This window comes from Cydia strobilella, chromosome 18 (assembly GCF_947568885.1).
Source record: "Cydia strobilella chromosome 18, ilCydStro3.1, whole genome shotgun sequence".
Lineage (NCBI taxonomy): Eukaryota > Metazoa > Arthropoda > Insecta > Lepidoptera > Tortricidae > Cydia > Cydia strobilella.
The window spans coordinates 7,769,794-7,787,074 of record NC_086058.1 but is presented as its reverse complement, the minus strand read 5'-3'; the positions used below and the strand labels follow the sequence as shown (position 1 = coordinate 7,787,074).

Here is a 17,281-nt window from a genome sequence, read left to right as displayed (position 1 = left end):
ACAGCTGCCAAAACCATACTTCATGCGTTGCGAACTCGTAACAAATTTAGTAGGCAACACCTAGTTTATCTTATAGTTATCTTGACGTTGCTCATAAATTTAAACCTACTTGTATTATTTTGACAGTGGTGATCAGTACTGTATTTCAATGTATTTAATTAAAACAAAGTTTACATAAAACGTATACAATTTATTTATTTCTTACCAAGGCACATATGTAGATCTCAAAAAAAGTAAAATATCAAAAATATGTAAAAGGCAACTTATTATAACTTAAACTAAATAAAGTAATCTTACATAATATTGTTAAGGCTCTGCACTAGGGCATTTATGGCGGATATTACAAAAATACATCGTTCATATTATAATAAATATTAAGTAGAACTATTCTTCAGACTACTCAATGCTGACTATTATTTCATTCCAAGAAAGTGATTCGGGATTCCGAATATTCTGGGCCTCAAAATCTATTACATATTATGGAACGGATATAGAAAATGTAGAAATAATGTTTACACTTCTCATGCTAGTAAAGTTCGACTTAAGTCGTGCGTAGACGACATAAAGTCTTCTAGAGCATAAAGTTAAATCATCTTTTACGACCCTTACTGACTTAGCAATAAAGTCCTGCATCTGCCATACAAACTACCAGCTTTGCCGGCGCGCCTTCGACCGGCGTGCCCCACGCCCCCAACACAACCGACTACTATTTTCTTTAGTCTTGAATAATAAACCAATAGGATAGGTTCGTCGTTCGTTAGGTTGCTTCAGATGCGCGAAGGGCAAACTGTCCAGAAATAGAAGCGCGGGCTCCATCGACTCAGGGAATGAGACAAAGAATTTCAAGTATCAAGATATGCCTAGGAATTTCACGATCTGCCTGATCTTACGATCGGCCGCCGACATATCAGGAAGTAAATAAGGTAAGAATTAAGTAGTCATATTATTCTAATACACATGGCATTGTTTGTACAAGCAACTCATTTGGCACTTGGAGACTTGCTAGGCACGTGGCAGTACTTCTGGTGTATCTACCAAATATGTAAAAATAAATTGTTCATGATTTAGCTACACTAGTAATTTTAAACAATTAGTAATTTCAAGACACTACGAAACATCATAATACGAAAGGACGGAAATTTCAACACAAATACATCATATATTTCATCAGGAAGACTCGGCATGGAATCTTCCAAAGTTACGCTGTTGGTACTGATTAGATTTCTCCAATGCTTTTAATGTGGTAGACCGGACGCGGGTTATTATTGTAATCAATCTTTAGTGTGATTACATTAGTAAAATGAAAACCAGTTCTGCTTCGAACCGTCGAAATTAAGACCCTCACTCACACCGGTCACACTATCGTGTAAAAGTTATAAACTGCGAGATTCGTCCTCCTTATCAAGATAAGATAAGGCCAAGGCCTTTTCCCGGTTGCATCTTAAAAGAGCTCGAGAAGCACTCAACCACATATTTCTTCGTGATTCGAGATTGGAGTTGCAAACTCACCTCTTGATGCCAATTATAGTTCTTTATCAAAAACATTTCTTCAGTACTACAGTTACTTAAAAAACAATAAGTACTTTACGTAGCTGTAAAGCAAAATTAAAGTAACAAATACATACCTATGTATCTTATCATTATTTGCAAGTAAGAGGCACATAAGACGAAAGAGGCACGTATTTAATAATTTTAAAGCTCATAAACTTACTTATTATAACTAAGAATTGTTCATATTTGTACCTACGATCTTCATTACAAAAATAATTAACGCAACGTATTTAAGGACTGAAAATATTTCTAAATAAGTAGTAATAAGATTATACATAAATAAATACTGTTCCCTAACCTAACTACCGTATCTGAATTTACAAGGTTTAGAATCAGATCTTTTATAACTATTTCAAAATAAGGCATGTATAGTTAACACACAGTTTCCAATATAAGGTTACATGTCTTCTTCTTGTTTAATGTTTGATATCGAATCGAAATGTACGAGTACATATTTAACGAGATTCATAAGATGATTTTCGATTATATCGCAATATTTTGAGTATATCTCAAATATGTGTTCAAAAAATGAAGTAAAAAAGCATCACTTTACAATTTAACCCTGTGACGAAGATGTCAACTGACGCGTGCGGCTAGATCTCAATATCATCTTTCACCGCACACGATAGGCGTGGCATTCAAAGGGGTAAATAAAAGTTTCGTCGCAACAACCTGATATGAACTGAAATGATACTTTAAGGTATTTTAATAAAATGAACAACAGCAATATATTTACCTGACCAAATCAGAAGGCAAAACTAAATACCAAAAAAATGGTTAGTAAGTTACTATACGTATCAATTTTGCTACTGATTGAGAGTTGAGAGCAGCTACTCCGAGTAGCTACTCCGTTGGTTGGTACGACGAGTAGCCTACTCGTCGTGAACCAATTTTATCCTCGATTCAATTACGGCAAGACTACACAAAATGTGAACCACATTCACATTACAATAGTCGAAAAAGGAATTATATTATAATAATTATATTATATAAGAGAAAGACGGTACGTTCTGTGATCAGATGAATGTGAAGAATAAATAATGGAAAAATAAACCTTGATGATACAGTAATTTCGCATAGAGACAACATGTAAGCGTCTGCTGACCAAATTTTACTGAATGTAACTAAAATAAGCCTTAAAGGGGCACGATCAGATCTTACTTCCTACAGGCTAGGAGTTGTGCTTGGCGTCGGCGACGGACATAACTTCTTCTCCGTAGTCCAGCTCGTCGAAGGCGAGCTCGTCCTCCTCCTCCTTGCCGGCGGGGCAGCCTGGGCATCTGAAAACAATATTCGTTTTGTTAATGGAGGCGATGAGTGGTTTTGATCAGGTACAGCAAGCTGCAAAACTGCATGGACGCATAATGCCATGGTCATGTACTTTTGCAGTTGGGTGTACGTTTTATTTTTGCTTGCCTATCAAAGATATATAACTCTGTAATATATGGATAGTCTAAGGAAAAAACGTGCCTCGAAAATCAAAAAAAATTGATTCTCGATCAGATGGCGCCACTACCTTTGGCCTACTTTCAAATAAATTGCGTTGACGGTTTCGTTTGTTATTTAACAATTTTAACGCATATCAGTGAAAGACCATGGGTCAAAATCATATAAAAATAATTAATGCAAAAAAAACATTTATCCATATAGAAATACATATATGGTATTTTTATACATCTTCATTTTTAGTTCTAATCATGTGTCGATAGGAGGCAGTGAATTTACTGTGACTACTAAATTTAATACGAAGTACCGCTCTATCCTATTATATCCTCTTTGTTGCCTATCTTTGTTTTACTATAGAATAACAAGCAAAGACCTTTAAGTAGTTACCAGTAGGGCCTAAAATGAAACTCCTTGGTTCACAAAATAACCTAATCAGGTACTTGCGACTGTTTTAAACTCTTTGAAAAGATTAAAATCGTATTTGCCGAAAGGAGCTGCTTAGTTGTGGTATGTGTACCTGATCAATACTTAAAATCAAAAGAAAATATTGTAAAAAGCAAGTTTGATCGTGAATTGTTATTAGTTAAATAATTTGAATTTCGAATAATTTCTTTACAAATTGCAGATCAAGAAAAGGTAACTTCTAGTTATCTACAACTGCGATGCCACCCTGTATCAATAAGTTATTATTACAAAAAAAAACCATGTGACATTAATAAACCATGAGATCACATTTATGACATATCGATATTGATACAAGAATACTGTATGAATCGCCACCTGCGTGTTATCTGATACATGTCCGCGGTCATTATGATAATGTTCGCGCCGCGCCTTCACAGGTGGTCGGCACTAGACAAATACATTTTTTGTTCTTTAATGCATTTATACGTCTATAATTCTATATATGTATTATAAAAGGGATGAATAAAAAGCGAGCAAAGTTGTTTACAACTTTATTATATGGTGGTGTAGGTAGAGCATAACGTCCTGGCCACGACATTGCGCGACTGGCTTCAGCTAAGGCGAAAACCATAGGTGGGAACGAAATGTCCGATCGCTGTGTCTCGCTCCAGCCTATTGTTGAGCCGAAGCCAGTCGCGCAATGTCGTGGCAAAGAAGTAAGTCAGGTGAACTTTTCGTTTCGATTTAGACCGTAATTTTGTGCACTGCGGCTCGTTCTCGGTAGGACCGGCTAGTCGAATAAAAGCCGTTTAAAAAGCAATTTTACCATGTTATTCCTATGGTTCAAATTTATTTTACAGTTAATTCGGATATAAGAATAAGAATTGTTTATTGCCACATTATCAAGTACAAAAGATAATAAAATAAAATTACATAAAACAAGAATAAGAAAAAACAATTATTAATTTATAAGTAAGTACAATCAATTGGGCAAAGGGTTTCCAGTCTCAGCGTGTGCCGGGCCGAGATGCCCGGCGCTGGTTTTCAGACCGGTCCCAGACTAGGACGGCCGGAGGGTAGCATAATTATTAACTATATCAATTACAATGATAACATCTGTGCTCGTAATTAAGTACAATTGACGCTATGGTCATTAAAATAGGAACAATTGAAGATAATAATAACAAGTTAAATTACAAAATAGAAACTTATAACATAAAGAAACAACATGACATTGTAATAAAAACAATAACTAGACATTAGGAATGCTCGCGGTTATGTGAGTGCCTGTTTGTACGTGTGTGTGTGTTTGTGTATGTTTGTGTGTTGTGTTTGCATGAATCACCGTTGTTAGGAGGGAGGGTATCCTTCGCTCTGCTTGGCTAATAGATGTGCCTGTAGTAACCGTTTGTATTGAGTAACACTTGTGGGTTATGAGACCTGCAAATAACTGCTGTATTGTTCTAGGCCCAATAGCTACAACGCCTTTACGCCTACAACATAATTTGAGAATAACCGAAAAATAGTAAATCGATCCATAAAACAAATACTGTTAATGATAACTGTTATAAAATTGGTGGCACTTTTGAGATATGCCCAAAAAATGGTCTCATTAATAGCTATATTCTTTTGTGAAGTATGTGAGTGAAGGTACGCACTTAGCGGATTTTTATTGTAGTCCTATATATTCCTTCAAGTTTCTGCAGTGTTGTTTATCTTTCAGCGGCGGGCTATTTTCACATCGTTTGTTTATACAACGCGCATACTCTGGAGTTCATGGGATTTCAAACTTTACCTGCTCTCGTTGAGGCCGTATGACAGGCATTTATCTCCCACACACTCGCAGCAGCCGTCGTGGAACCACCTGAAAACGATAACGGAGAATAATTAATAAGCCATTTAAAATATCTCATAGTTAAAAAAAAAAAAACATCCTATTTCAAAGAAACTTGTATTACCTAAAACCACCTTGCCTTGGTAAAAAGTTACCAACTTAATTTGAATTTTTTTCAAATACATAATATAATCATTACAGGAAATGTTCTTATCTACTTAGATGAAAAACATCTACCTATAGGTTATATTTAGGTATTCGCGGGCATGGTTTCCGCAACTCCACGTCATATTATTCGCCTATTTTGCGTGAAAAATAAAATATTATTAATAAGATTTGTAAATTGTGCAAAGGTTTGCAATAATTGCATCGCGAATGAGTTTTGTGTATATTACAGGAAGGTTAAAGCTTCGCATCTCATGATGTGCGTCAAACAATACTTTGAGTATGTCTGTCCTTGTTTGCGCAGTAGTAGTCCTTGGTCTGCTTCCCCATCCATCCATCCATCGAAAACACACTACGAAAAAAGATGAACGAACTGCTATTTGTTATACAAATAGTAAGACTGTGGCATAATCTTACCGCAAGCTGCTGGCGCCCATGGACCGGCACAGCGTCCGGCACTTGTCGCTCGACATGCACTGCGCCATGTACGCGATGGTGCAGTTGAATGTGACCACGTCGCGGCTGGTCGGTTCCGCTTCCTGCTCTATGCTCTCTGTAAATGCAGAAATTTGACGTGAGTTTCATGTAAATTTACGTACCTTTCCTGGGTCTCTATTGTTTGACATAATTATTGAAAGTCATGATGTAATGATTGTCATATTATCATTAGTCATAATTTGGTTTTTCTCAGAAACGCGTAACTTTTCAGGATTGCCATAAAACAAACTTAACCTAACCTAACCTAGCTATAGGGTAACCCGAGGAAAATCCTAAAAAGTTAACGGTTTCAGAATTATGACTAATGAAAATATGACAATCATTACATTATGACTTTCAATAATTATGTCAAACAAAGGGACCCCACCTTTTCCTACGTGTAACTACGTGGTAAAATAAATCGTTAAAGGGGTTATACACACAAAAGAAAGAAGCTCAGAGCAACATCAATAGTCAATAAGCTTATTATTAAGAAGCAATTAAAACAATGATCGATCACATAAACCCTGAAATAGCTAGTAGGTAGTATCTAAATATCTATTCACTTCTATAAATTACATTCTTACGCGAAATTAATATTCCTACTTGTTTAGCTTCTAACAAAATCTCAGTCTCATGACAGTTATGACAAATGGCAACGTTAGATATGATTCAATTAGCATAATAAGATGCAGGTGCTGTTTAATTTGTTTCACCACTGTGATGTTTATACTGGCGTGCTAGGCTTATCCGACGTATCTGCGTTTAAGAACTCATTCAATTATGTAACTTAATGTGTATGAAAACAAGTAATAAGCCAGCCAGCCTGGGGCACTGGAGGCCTTGGTCATTTTTTCTTAGTATATGACATTTATTTCAGTTTAACAAGGAATAAATTGAGTGAGTTTTCAAATGCAGATAGCGTAAATGACTTGCGCGGTAGTATTAATTACCAATACATCACGCCAAATAAGTAAAAGGCGATTTATAATGCCTGAGAACTCTACGAGCAGGTAGGCATTCCAAAATAATGACTCATTTAGGGGATCACGCGGCGGGGGACCCTTTTTATTGCCGACTTGTGTGGCTTTGAGGACCGTTTGAAGATTAACCGTATTGTTCTATGCTTAATGTAATGCAACAGTTAAGTAGCTGAGGAAGTTTGCACTTATCTAATCAGTGAGGCAGAAACTGTTAGTTCTAAGAATTTGATAGTGTTTATTATGAATAGCAGCATAGGTATTGTAGGTACTTATTACTTTCGCGGAAACTAAAATTTGGAATTTGAATTGTTTCCAGCATGCACATGAAACATTTGATACTTAAGGAATCAATGTTACATGGTGGCGATATAAGTACCTACCTTAGGAATATTTCAATATCATGATATTGTTAAATGAAGTTGGATACTTGCAATACAAGTAGGTAATGCAGTAGAAATATGGTTAAAGAAATATAGACAAACGTAAGATACTAGACACGTTTGGCAACTTTCGTTGCAGGAGGATGGATGCTTAACCCTTAAATGCATAATGATGTATATATGCATCGTATATTTGATGGTTTTTTTAAATACTATGGTTTTTTTCTTTATTTTTCCCTCAATCTATACAACATGACACATCTATTTCAATTTATTAAAAAGTTATACAAAAAATCATGCATTTAAGGGTTAATGGGCTAATGATATCAGATTTAAGTTAAGGGAATCAAATGCATACTTATAGATGGAATACATTTTATCAGTACCGTAAATTCAGGTAACTATAGTCATATATTACAACTATGGTCCAGTTTTTAACGTTGATTCTTAACATGCCTTTATGATTTGTACTTGTTACATTTATTTTGGAGCTTATATATGTACTTAACATAATTTACATTTATGTACTTAACATTATATTAAGTATTTACGGTAAAAATGAACTATATTTCCATTATTCCCACCAAGTACATCAATTAAAAGTTTTGATACTCATACACTGTAAAAATTTGTATAGTGCTAAGTATCTGTGCTTAGCTTATTAAAACTTACGCAAATGATACACCAGCTGATTGTCTTTAGCAGGCCTGTACGCAGATATGTCAAGGTCCACCGGGTATGTGATTGACAGCCACCGCTCCTCTGGGTCTGGATCACTGGTCAGACTACTGAACAAGACAGGGACACTGTCGGCTGCCAGCTCTTCCACATAGGATGTCTTCGACAGTGCAGTTGCTGTGTCATTTGGTTTAGGGCACATATCTGTTGAATAAACAACTTTGATGTAGGAATAATTTTTTTTCTAAGAATAAATTTGGAATTGATAGAAATAAGATAGAAATCAAGAGATGAGGTGTTTAAAAATGCTTACGTAGGCTATAAAAAAGCGAAGTATGATCATTCAACAAAAACATGAAAATAAAAAATTATACATATGTATAAAATGTACTTATGAGCAAATGCATGGGGAACCTCAAGATGCTAGGTCTAGATGTGAGGGGCATATATGCTAGATGGGGGACAAGGTTAACTGGGTGAGTTATTAGCCCAATTTTATCCATAATTTTACCATGATCTTGAGGTATAAAAAGGATCCATAGTAATCATACAGGTTCTATGTTTAACAACTGATTCAGTAGGAGCTTGATAACCCAGGCAAGGTGTCCGGATTATCATCTGCAATTTTTTTGTTATAAAAATCACATACTTAACAAATAAAATTATTTTATGTGTTTTTTAACAGATTGCATTGATAAAACCTGGGGAAATAAATTACTAGCAGTAAAAAAAAATGTGAAATATACTGTTCTGCTTTACATTTTCACACTACAAAGGAAATACTAGTTTAGGAAAAAATCAACATGTAACATGTTTGGTGCCAGTAATGTACGTGTCCCAATATGAACAGGAAAGTAGAAGGGGTATTAAGTTTTTTATAGGTATTGGGTGAATCAAACATGCCCCTAATAACATGACCCCGATAATACATGTTTTGTCTGTTAGTAGAAGAACAGAATGCTTACCAACACAGCTGCAGCACTCGCTGTACAAGGTACTTAAGCAGCTAAAGCACTCTTTACAACATGAGCAGTCCTTCAGGTCACACTTGCATGACTGGGTCAACATGCATTTAGACACGACGCTGGCGCAAATAGCCTCGTTGCACGCGAAAACTATAGGCAGGGCCAGCAGAAGGACTCCAACCAACACTCCGCACACCTTCAGAGACATGGTGTGAGTTCCACTAAGTCGAATCAATGGCAAAGTCAACAAACGTACGTTAACACTTGTAACATATGAACATATTACTAGTTTTGAACACTAGTTAATACACACACAAACACAAGTAAATATATCAAATTCCTCGAACTATACGCATTCGAAGCGAATGACAGTTCACAGTTCCCAACATGCGTCTACGCAGAGCAAAGGATGAAAATAAATTAAATATTTTTTTAGGACGTTGTTTTCTTGTTGTTTGTTTGCTTTGTCTCTTTTTGGTACATTCAGTTTTCACATTGATCGAGTGAGAGGCACAATGGATTCGTCGTGGCCTTGACAAAATTGAATGAACGAAACGAATGAAGTAAATGAATTCAATTGATTATTGCCAGCTGAAAAATATCAAAAACTATTCCAGTGACTGAACGAAACGTCGAAAAAAAATTATTTTGACAATTTGTGTCATGTGCCTCGAGATGGCCTCGAGCCTGCTTTCAACCGCGCATGTCCCGCGAATATTTAAAATTGATACAGAGGACTTCCGGTTCGAGCGCCATCTTGATAGTTAGCATCGTGATTAATTACTTTGTTTTTTGCTCATTAATATTGTTTAAAGTGTAATATCGATAGCTTATTATACAGTAAACTAATGTGGTAGTGTGCAGTAAATGGAGAATTAATTTTGAAGCGCGTTTAACCACCATCTTGGAGTCAACGGCCGGTAGTCCACGTGCTTCTTGTAAAGTCTAGCTATCGATTTACAAGAGCTAACAAATCACCGTACACTGTCTTGTACAACCGTACAATTTTTGTCGTTTTTATACCTCTTAATACCTTGATACTGGCGAAATAGTCCCACTGGGCTGAAGCCATAATTTTAAAAGAAGAAGAAGAAAATTGATACAAAAATAATCTCGGGAAACTACTTCACAGCAATTTTATTGTGGTGTAATTTTTACATATGGGTGTTTTTACTTACAGACGGAATATCACGTGAATTTTTAATTTATTTGTATACGATCATCATCTTCCTTGCGTTAATATCCCGTCTATTTTCCATGGCTCATGGGAGCCTGGGGTCCGCTTGACAACTTTACTAATCCCAAGAATTGGCATAAAAAAATAAAATAAAAATTGTTTATTTCAGACATAGTATGTCCATAAAAATGTTAGTTACATAGGCACTAGTTTTTAGTTTTATTTGTATACGTTATACTTACTTAGATATAGGTATACGGTATACATATATTATTGTTGTCGCAGGTTATGGCGCCGGGTGAAAGTCTTCAGCACCTGACTAGTTTTCCACTCATTCGAAGGTTAGCTGGAAGAGATTCCTTATAGGGATAAGTTCGCCTTTGTACTTTCATTAGTGTAATTTATTTATGTAAACCAGTGTTGTGTACAAAAAAGACAATAAAGTGATTACTACTATTCAGCTACTACTACTATTACTTGTGAGCCCGACGCCATGCTGCACGCCCCGCCGAACTTTACACTTAGAATTCTCAGGTCCGCGGCACACAGATCAAGGAATAACCTGTCAGTGACCCATTTCTGGAAACTCGGGTCGCTGAACTACTCTTTTGTAATGTCGCCCTAGGCTCCTGGGATGTCCTAATTTGAATTACCGGATCAAGGAACCGGACTTAACTAAGAGGTTGCCGTGAGTTACAGGGCTTTAATACTTACTGTGTTATTTGAACTTGTCTGTATGTATGAGTTTGAGCCTTGTGTGTGTGTTTTCGAATATTTCAGTAGACCATGTACTAATTGTAAGATAACCAATAAATTATCTTTAGTTTTGAATTTATTTATAATTTCAGAACAACATTGTACTCTATTCACTGTACCTATTACAGTAGTCACTTTTCTGTTTACCTTAGGTATATTCAATTACTAACTATAAGAATAATAGATACAGTAATTGCAAAATGAGTGCCAAGAATTTTCTCACTCACGTCACGTCTTACTTATAGGTAGTGATGAAGCAAGAACCAAGGACAGCAAAAGTCCTAGTTTACTAGCAGTAAAACCTTAGTTAATATGTAGGTACTTAACAAATGTGCCGTTCTTAGGGAAATGCATTAGTTCGGTAGCGTTACGACATTATTACCGATGTTCTAAAACATATATATGTTACACTTAACAACGTAAGCGCCTACTATACTAAGGCAACTATTATATAATCTGTGACTAAGGTAAGTATATTTTTTCTGAGCAAGGCTCTACTCTTACCCCATAGCTTAGGTCAGTTACCTATTTTTCAGCTCAGCAGCTCGAACAAGCCTACTTTCGTCACTCCAGGGAGTGAAACAAAGTAGCTTTTTAATTTAGTGAAGGCCATGAACTGCCACTTCATACATTTTTTTTCCTCTGTATTATTATCTGTAATTCGAAATACATTTTAATCTTTAATATGACTTTAATATCACTACTGAGGTGAAAAATTATATGTGCAACACGAGAGCAAAGCTATTTTACATCTCGTGTTTTTGAGTCCCTCGCTACGCTCAAGATTCTAACTTAGAATCTATCGCTTTCTCGGGACTCAAAATAAACACTCGCAAGAAAAACTAACTTTCCTCTCTTGTTGCACAAATAGCTATTGTTGGGGTAATTAGTTTAATTGCATAGTTTGCTCTGGTTTTAAGTCTTTCAATATAGGTAGTTCATTGATGGCGAGAAGAGGCTTGATTGAGTTGATATTCGTAAGAACCGCGTAGCAACGAAAACAAATTAAACGTAAACAGAAACCTGCGTGACCAGTCTACTAACGAGTCGAAGGCCGGCCGGGCCGCGCCGGCGCCGCGCCTCCAATCGACGCGATGGCGCTCTGCTCACAACTCCTGCGCACTGGTAATTTTACTACATTTATTTTTATTTTAAAATACATAATTTACAAGTTGTAAACTTTGGTTGTGGTATTGGAGACGGTTCCAGTGTTTAATGTACTGTTACGAGAAGCAGCCAATCTTGTGTTGTTCGTTGGTAGAGTTTTTAAGGATGATATCATGAAGGTCGTTTTGACTGAATATACCACGATAACATACGTTTCAAGTAGGTAAATACTGTACACTATGGTGTTTCTTAAATATTTTTCTGCCTTAAATGTAAAAAAATCATCTTGAATATACCAATAAGTACCTACTTATTATTAAGGACCTATAAATATAAATAACTATGTGATCTTATTTAGGTAAGTTTTAAGATTTTTGCCCGTTAATATGAAGATGCAGACATCATGTATGTTAATACTTAGTACAAGTAAATTCAGCCAATTATGACCTTGGTGCGTATTTTGGTCTTCCGCTCTACTTAGTTGGAATAATATCTAGAGGTGTGCTGTATGTTAAATAGACAGATAATACCCATGCAGTGTGTTGTCTTAGTTGATCATTAAGTACATCTTTTACACAGTATAAAGGAAAGACTAAGCGAAATATGTACCTATTGACACAATTTAGTGCAACTTTATATGGGCGTTGCCATTAAGTTTAAAGAGCTAAGGGACACCATTCTGCGTATCTTAATCTAATCCAAATCGAATTGTAATTCAATATTATTCGTATCGTATTCACAGTTTTTACCTTTACGTTTGCGATAAAGGAATGCAGATTAAAAGTTAATTCACAGTGCTTTAAGATCTCCCTAGCAAATGTTTTTTTTTAATACTACGTCGATGGCAAACAAGCATACGGCCCACCTGATGTTAAGCAGTCTCCATAGCCTATGTACGCCTGCAACTCCAGAGGAGTTACATGCGCGTTTCCGACCCTAACACTCCTCTCCCTCGAGCTCTGGCAACCTTACTCACCGGCAGGAACACAACATTATTAGGTAAAACAAATGTAGGTAATTAAGTCTTATTTTTTCCGTTTTTTTTTTACACTAAGTGCCTAAAACAGTGTAAGAAAACAATGCATGCAAAGGCATTTAGCTTCATGCTATTGCAATGCAAAGCACTAAGGCCGTTGAAACAGAAAAATCCAATTTTTGCATAGTTTTCTGGAGAAGTAGAAAATACAAAAGGGCAACTTGATAACAGTGCGAGGTAACTATTTACGGTTGGAGTTTTGGACAAAAACATTTCAGTCTGTTACCCTCGAAGTAGAGTCGCACAGGCCGCATCAAGGGCAGATTGCCTGTCTACTAGACTACTGTCCAATGAATCAACGAAGCCCTTACAAATATTTAGTAAAATATATCTAAGTTTCTAGAGTTCCACCGTTATTTAGAGTTAGAATTTTAATGTTCATGAAACTATTTACACTTTTAGTATATGCTGGCAAGCAAGCAACACGCCAGCTCCACGAGCTGAAGGGCAAGGAACGGGCGGGAGTGACAAGACTGAGAGAGATCCTCGACGACCGGCTGCAGGAAATCAAGAAGGCTAAGACATGGAAGCATGAGAGAATTCTCACCTCACCACAGGACACAAAAGTAAGGTGTAACTTTCGTGTCAGATTCGGTAATGCAACGGTTTTCTGTGTGTTAAAGCATGTTTTGTGACCGTAAATTACAAGTAGGTAGATTAATTAGTAGACCTGAAACAGTGAACCACGTTTTGGGTTGATTCCCTCATAAGTAATACAATTAGGTTAATTAAGTAGTCGTCAATAAATGAAATACAGTACAGTGTAAACTCTACCTATATATAATAGCGACACCCAAGGGAGCGGACGTTTTTTGAATAGAGAGTTTTCGTTATTAGAAATTAATATTAAAGTAAAGCAACAATTTGAAACACTAGGCATGTGAAGTTACATGTGTATGTGACAAGCCGTTTTTGTACAATGATAAATACAGTGTTAATCAGGCTGAGGCGGCTAACATTAAAAACACGACGAGTAGTAAATAGTAACTTGTAATGTTTGCAACAAGTTTAAATAAAAACGCTTTGCATTTTCCCTCAATGTATAGGTGCTACTGCTACCTAACTTTATCTGCCTACATATTATTTCCAGATTAGTAAATTCTGCTATTAAATTTTATAGGTGAGGGTGCAGGGAGCGGAAGGGGAGTTCCTGAATTTCTGCGCAAACAATTATCTAGGATTATCGGTAAGAACTAACTCTAATCAAATAATCACTATCATGCTCGTTACATTATCACTTATTTCGTTACATTAGAGTTAGAAATTGTGCTTTCCGTGTAGCGTGTTGATGTTGTTTTTTTTTTACAGAATCACCCTGAAGTGGTAGAGGCAGCGAGAGAGGGCCTGCGGAAATATGGCGCTGGGCTTAGTTCCGTTAGATTTATTTGTGGCACACAAACTTTACATAAGGTAAGAATCATCACTCAATTGTTTCGAAAATTTTGCGGGTTCTACATATAACTTATTACCTACCTAGAACGGGACTACATCGTGAATAAATCACACGTCACGTGGCTTCGGTCTCTTTGTCGTTGATGGAACCAATTTATGAACATGCAAGGCATGCATTGCATGCACACTATTAACCCTGAACTTGTCTTTTGTGCTATCAGGCTAATTTCTAGTCACAGTCAGAACAATCTATGTAATTTCATTCACATTCTCATCATAAACTGCGTATTATACCTAACTGCCGTCGGACACTTTATAAAAGGCATGCAGTCTTAGAAAAATTTGTTCACAGAAGAATGCCTTTTAAAATCCGACGGCAAATAAATAAGCTCGTGTTTATTTCTGTTCCCAGTAGAACGTTTAATAAGCTGTTAATCATGATCTGTAACAGGAATTAGAGCATCGTCTGGCGCAGTTCCACGGGCGCGAGGAAGCCATCCTGTACGGGTCGTGTTTCGATGCGAACGCCGGCCTCTTCGAATCAATGCTTACGCCAGAGGACGCTGTGTTCTCAGATGCGCTCAACCACGCATCTATCATCGATGGAATACGGCTCTGCAAGGCACAGAAGTACCGGTACCCGCACAGAGATCTCAGTGGTGAGCTTACCTTTTAATCGATGAATATTCTGGTTCAGTTTCACGTTCGAGAGTAGGTAAGATAGCGATAGGCTTGTTCAAGTCCTTATCCATACTTCAGGCAGAGGGCGCTACGACGGGTCCAGTAGGTAGTCCATAGACGAGGCTACAATGTCCTAGATCTTCTAATCGCGTAATTATAATATGCCTAAGTCCCACTATCTTAACTAAACGTAAATTAAACTTTCAGAGTTGGAGCACTTACTGGCGCACAGCGAAGCGCGCATAAAGCTCATAGTAACCGATGGCGTGTTTTCTATGGATGGCAATGTGGCTCCTTTGCCTGGACTGCGAATCCTGGCAGATAAATACCGGGCATTGCTGGCGGTTGACGACAGCCATGCTACTGGGTTTTTCGGAGCAACTGGAAGGTAAAACTCACTCTTATTACCATGTATACCTACGAACGGCCTTTGAAGTCCCTTGATATCATATCATATATCATTTATTCAGTAATAGTCATACATTGTCATTTATATATACAATTCTCTTAATGAGAGGATAGTATAGAATTAAATAAAAATATTTATATAAGTACCTAAGTAAAACACGTCAGGTCTCATTGTTCTCATTAATAAACTCATTTTCGGAACAATAGGCCTTCTGAACCAACAAACATTTTAATCGCGAGTTAAAACTCGAAATGGTGTTCATGTTTTTAATGTCACATGGGATAGTTAAATATAGGTCATATCTGTCGTAATAGACAGAGTTTTGTTAGAGAGTGAACCTTTTGTACTTAGTACTATTATTTATTCTGTGGTTTAGGGAAATTACCAGCTATGACCTAATCCTTTCTGTTTTTATCTGATTTTATCTCAGTTTACTTCTTTACACACTAGAGGCACAGAAGAATATTGCAAAATAATGGGCGCAGCGGATATTATATGCTCAACGCTCGGCAAGGCTGTGAGCGGCGCGGCCGGCGGCTACACCACGGGGCCTAAGGAGCTCATCACACTGCTGCGCAACGTTTCCAGGCCGTACCTGTTCTCTAACGCACCGCCACCGCCTGTGGTCGCCGCTTCACTAAAGGTAAATCGTAAATGAGTCGATTTTACATTACCTCAAATGTAATTCGAATGTTCAATCATCATGTCCATACTTTTACTGTGGTACAGTCAGCATCAAATGTATCAGCCTATGCGTCAAAAGTATCTACCAGTATCTGATAGCATAACAAAAAGACATATGTCTCTATCTTTACAATAATTAAACTGTTGCAGATTGGAAAAGTAATCGAGAGTGGTAGTACTGTTGACGCGTTGTTTCATATATGTATCAACAATAATAATTCACGCGCTTGCGAATTTGCTAACGCTATATTTTCTACTTAACAGTCGTTAGATCTAGTGGAGGGAAGCAGCGAGCTTCGTGAGCGACTCCAGCTAAACACTCGCAGCTTCCGTGAGGGTCTGAAGGCAGCTGGACTGGCTGTGGCCGGTGACGACCACCCCATCTGCCCCGTCATGGTCGGTGAAGCACCACTGGCAGTTGAACTCGCCTCGGGCATGTTACGTTAGTACACCTAACTACCTTTCATTATAAGCCTATGTATGTTCCACTGCGATGCATGAGACCCACACCTTCCGCGAGGGTCTGAAGGCAGCCGGTCTGACCGTGGCCGGTGACGACCATCCCATATGCCCGTCATGGTCGACGATGCTCCGCTGGCTGTTGAACTCGCCTCGGGCATGCTACGTAAGTACCTTTCTACTTAATAGTTGTTAGTCCTACTGACAGAAGCCTCGCAAGTGACTATCAAAATCCACGCAGCTACCGCGAGGGTCTGGGTATAAGGCTGCGGAGCTCTGTCATGGATTTTTCTGCATTTGTTACCTACTATATACCAAGTCTAAATATTGATTTAATAAAGCTAAGACCTACCGTTTAACTGTTAGTCTTACTGTCATATTTATGGGTCAATTCATAACTATCAAAATTTACTTCTTCTTACCCGCTAGGGACTGTAGTGTTAAGGGCTAAATATTGTAGTCAGTCTAAATAGTGTCGTTGTTTTTATACATTTTTCCAGAGCGAGGAATCTACGTGGTGGCATTCAGCTACCCCGTGGTGCCGAAGGGCGGCGCGCGAGTACGCGTGCAGCTGAGCGCGGCGCACACGCCGGAAGACGTCGCCCGTGCGGTGCAAGCGTTCGCCGACGTCGGCAAGAGCATCGGCCTTGTTAAGGGATAGGCTGTATTCCAGCTAATAAGGCCTTGGCTTCGAGT

General features: G+C 37.5%; 2 protein-coding genes across 3 annotated transcripts; one reads left to right on the top strand and one right to left on the bottom strand.

Annotated features, from left to right (window-relative positions):
• Positions 1–171: 171 nt before the first annotated feature.
• On the bottom strand, positions 172–9,306 carry LOC134749529 (protein twisted gastrulation-like). 2 transcript variants are annotated; one of them, XM_063684496.1, is made up of 6 exons: positions 8,885–9,306; positions 7,914–8,123; positions 5,819–5,954; positions 5,198–5,266; positions 2,713–2,831; positions 172–1,031 (listed from the first exon to the last, which is right to left on the bottom strand). In XM_063684496.1, the coding sequence occupies exons 1-5, from the start codon at positions 9,090–9,092 to the stop codon at positions 2,723–2,725; spliced, it is 732 nt and encodes a 243-aa protein (XP_063540566.1). In that variant the 5' UTR covers positions 9,093–9,306; the 3' UTR covers positions 172–1,031; positions 2,713–2,722. The 2 variants fall into 2 exon arrangements, with proteins under 2 accessions (XP_063540566.1, XP_063540565.1); XM_063684495.1 differs by lacking the exon at positions 172–1,031 and having other exon boundaries at positions 1,623–2,831; positions 8,885–9,305.
• A 2,499-nt stretch (positions 9,307–11,805) lies between these two features.
• Positions 11,806–17,281, top strand: LOC134749281 (2-amino-3-ketobutyrate coenzyme A ligase, mitochondrial). Its single transcript, XM_063684176.1, has 9 exons — positions 11,806–11,942; positions 13,363–13,526; positions 14,081–14,146; positions 14,269–14,370; positions 14,804–15,011; positions 15,241–15,421; positions 15,893–16,085; positions 16,391–16,568; positions 17,086–17,281. The coding sequence occupies exons 1-9, from the start codon at positions 11,912–11,914 to the stop codon at positions 17,244–17,246; spliced, it is 1,284 nt and encodes a 427-aa protein (XP_063540246.1). The 5' UTR covers positions 11,806–11,911; the 3' UTR covers positions 17,247–17,281.

Excerpts from the sequence above, each read along its gene's own strand:
- LOC134749529 (XM_063684496.1), bottom strand. The coding sequence starts at position 9,092 with ATGTCTCTGAAGGTGTGCGGAGTGTTGGTTGGAGTCCTTCTGCTGGCC. Across the intron at positions 5,267-5,818 it reads ATGGGCGCCAGCAGCTTGCG|GTGGTTCCACGACGGCTGCT; the intron begins GTAAGATTATGC and ends TATCGTTTTCAG. Across the intron at positions 2,832-5,197 it reads TACGGCCTCAACGAGAGCAG|ATGCCCAGGCTGCCCCGCCG; the intron begins GTAAAGTTTGAA and ends TATTGTTTTCAG.
- LOC134749281 (XM_063684176.1), top strand. The coding sequence starts at position 11,912 with ATGGCGCTCTGCTCACAACTCCTGCGCACTG. Across the intron at positions 13,527-14,080 it reads CCTCACCACAGGACACAAAA|GTGAGGGTGCAGGGAGCGGA; the intron begins GTAAGGTGTAAC and ends TAAATTTTATAG. Across the intron at positions 14,147-14,268 it reads ACAATTATCTAGGATTATCG|AATCACCCTGAAGTGGTAGA; the intron begins GTAAGAACTAAC and ends TTTTTTTTACAG.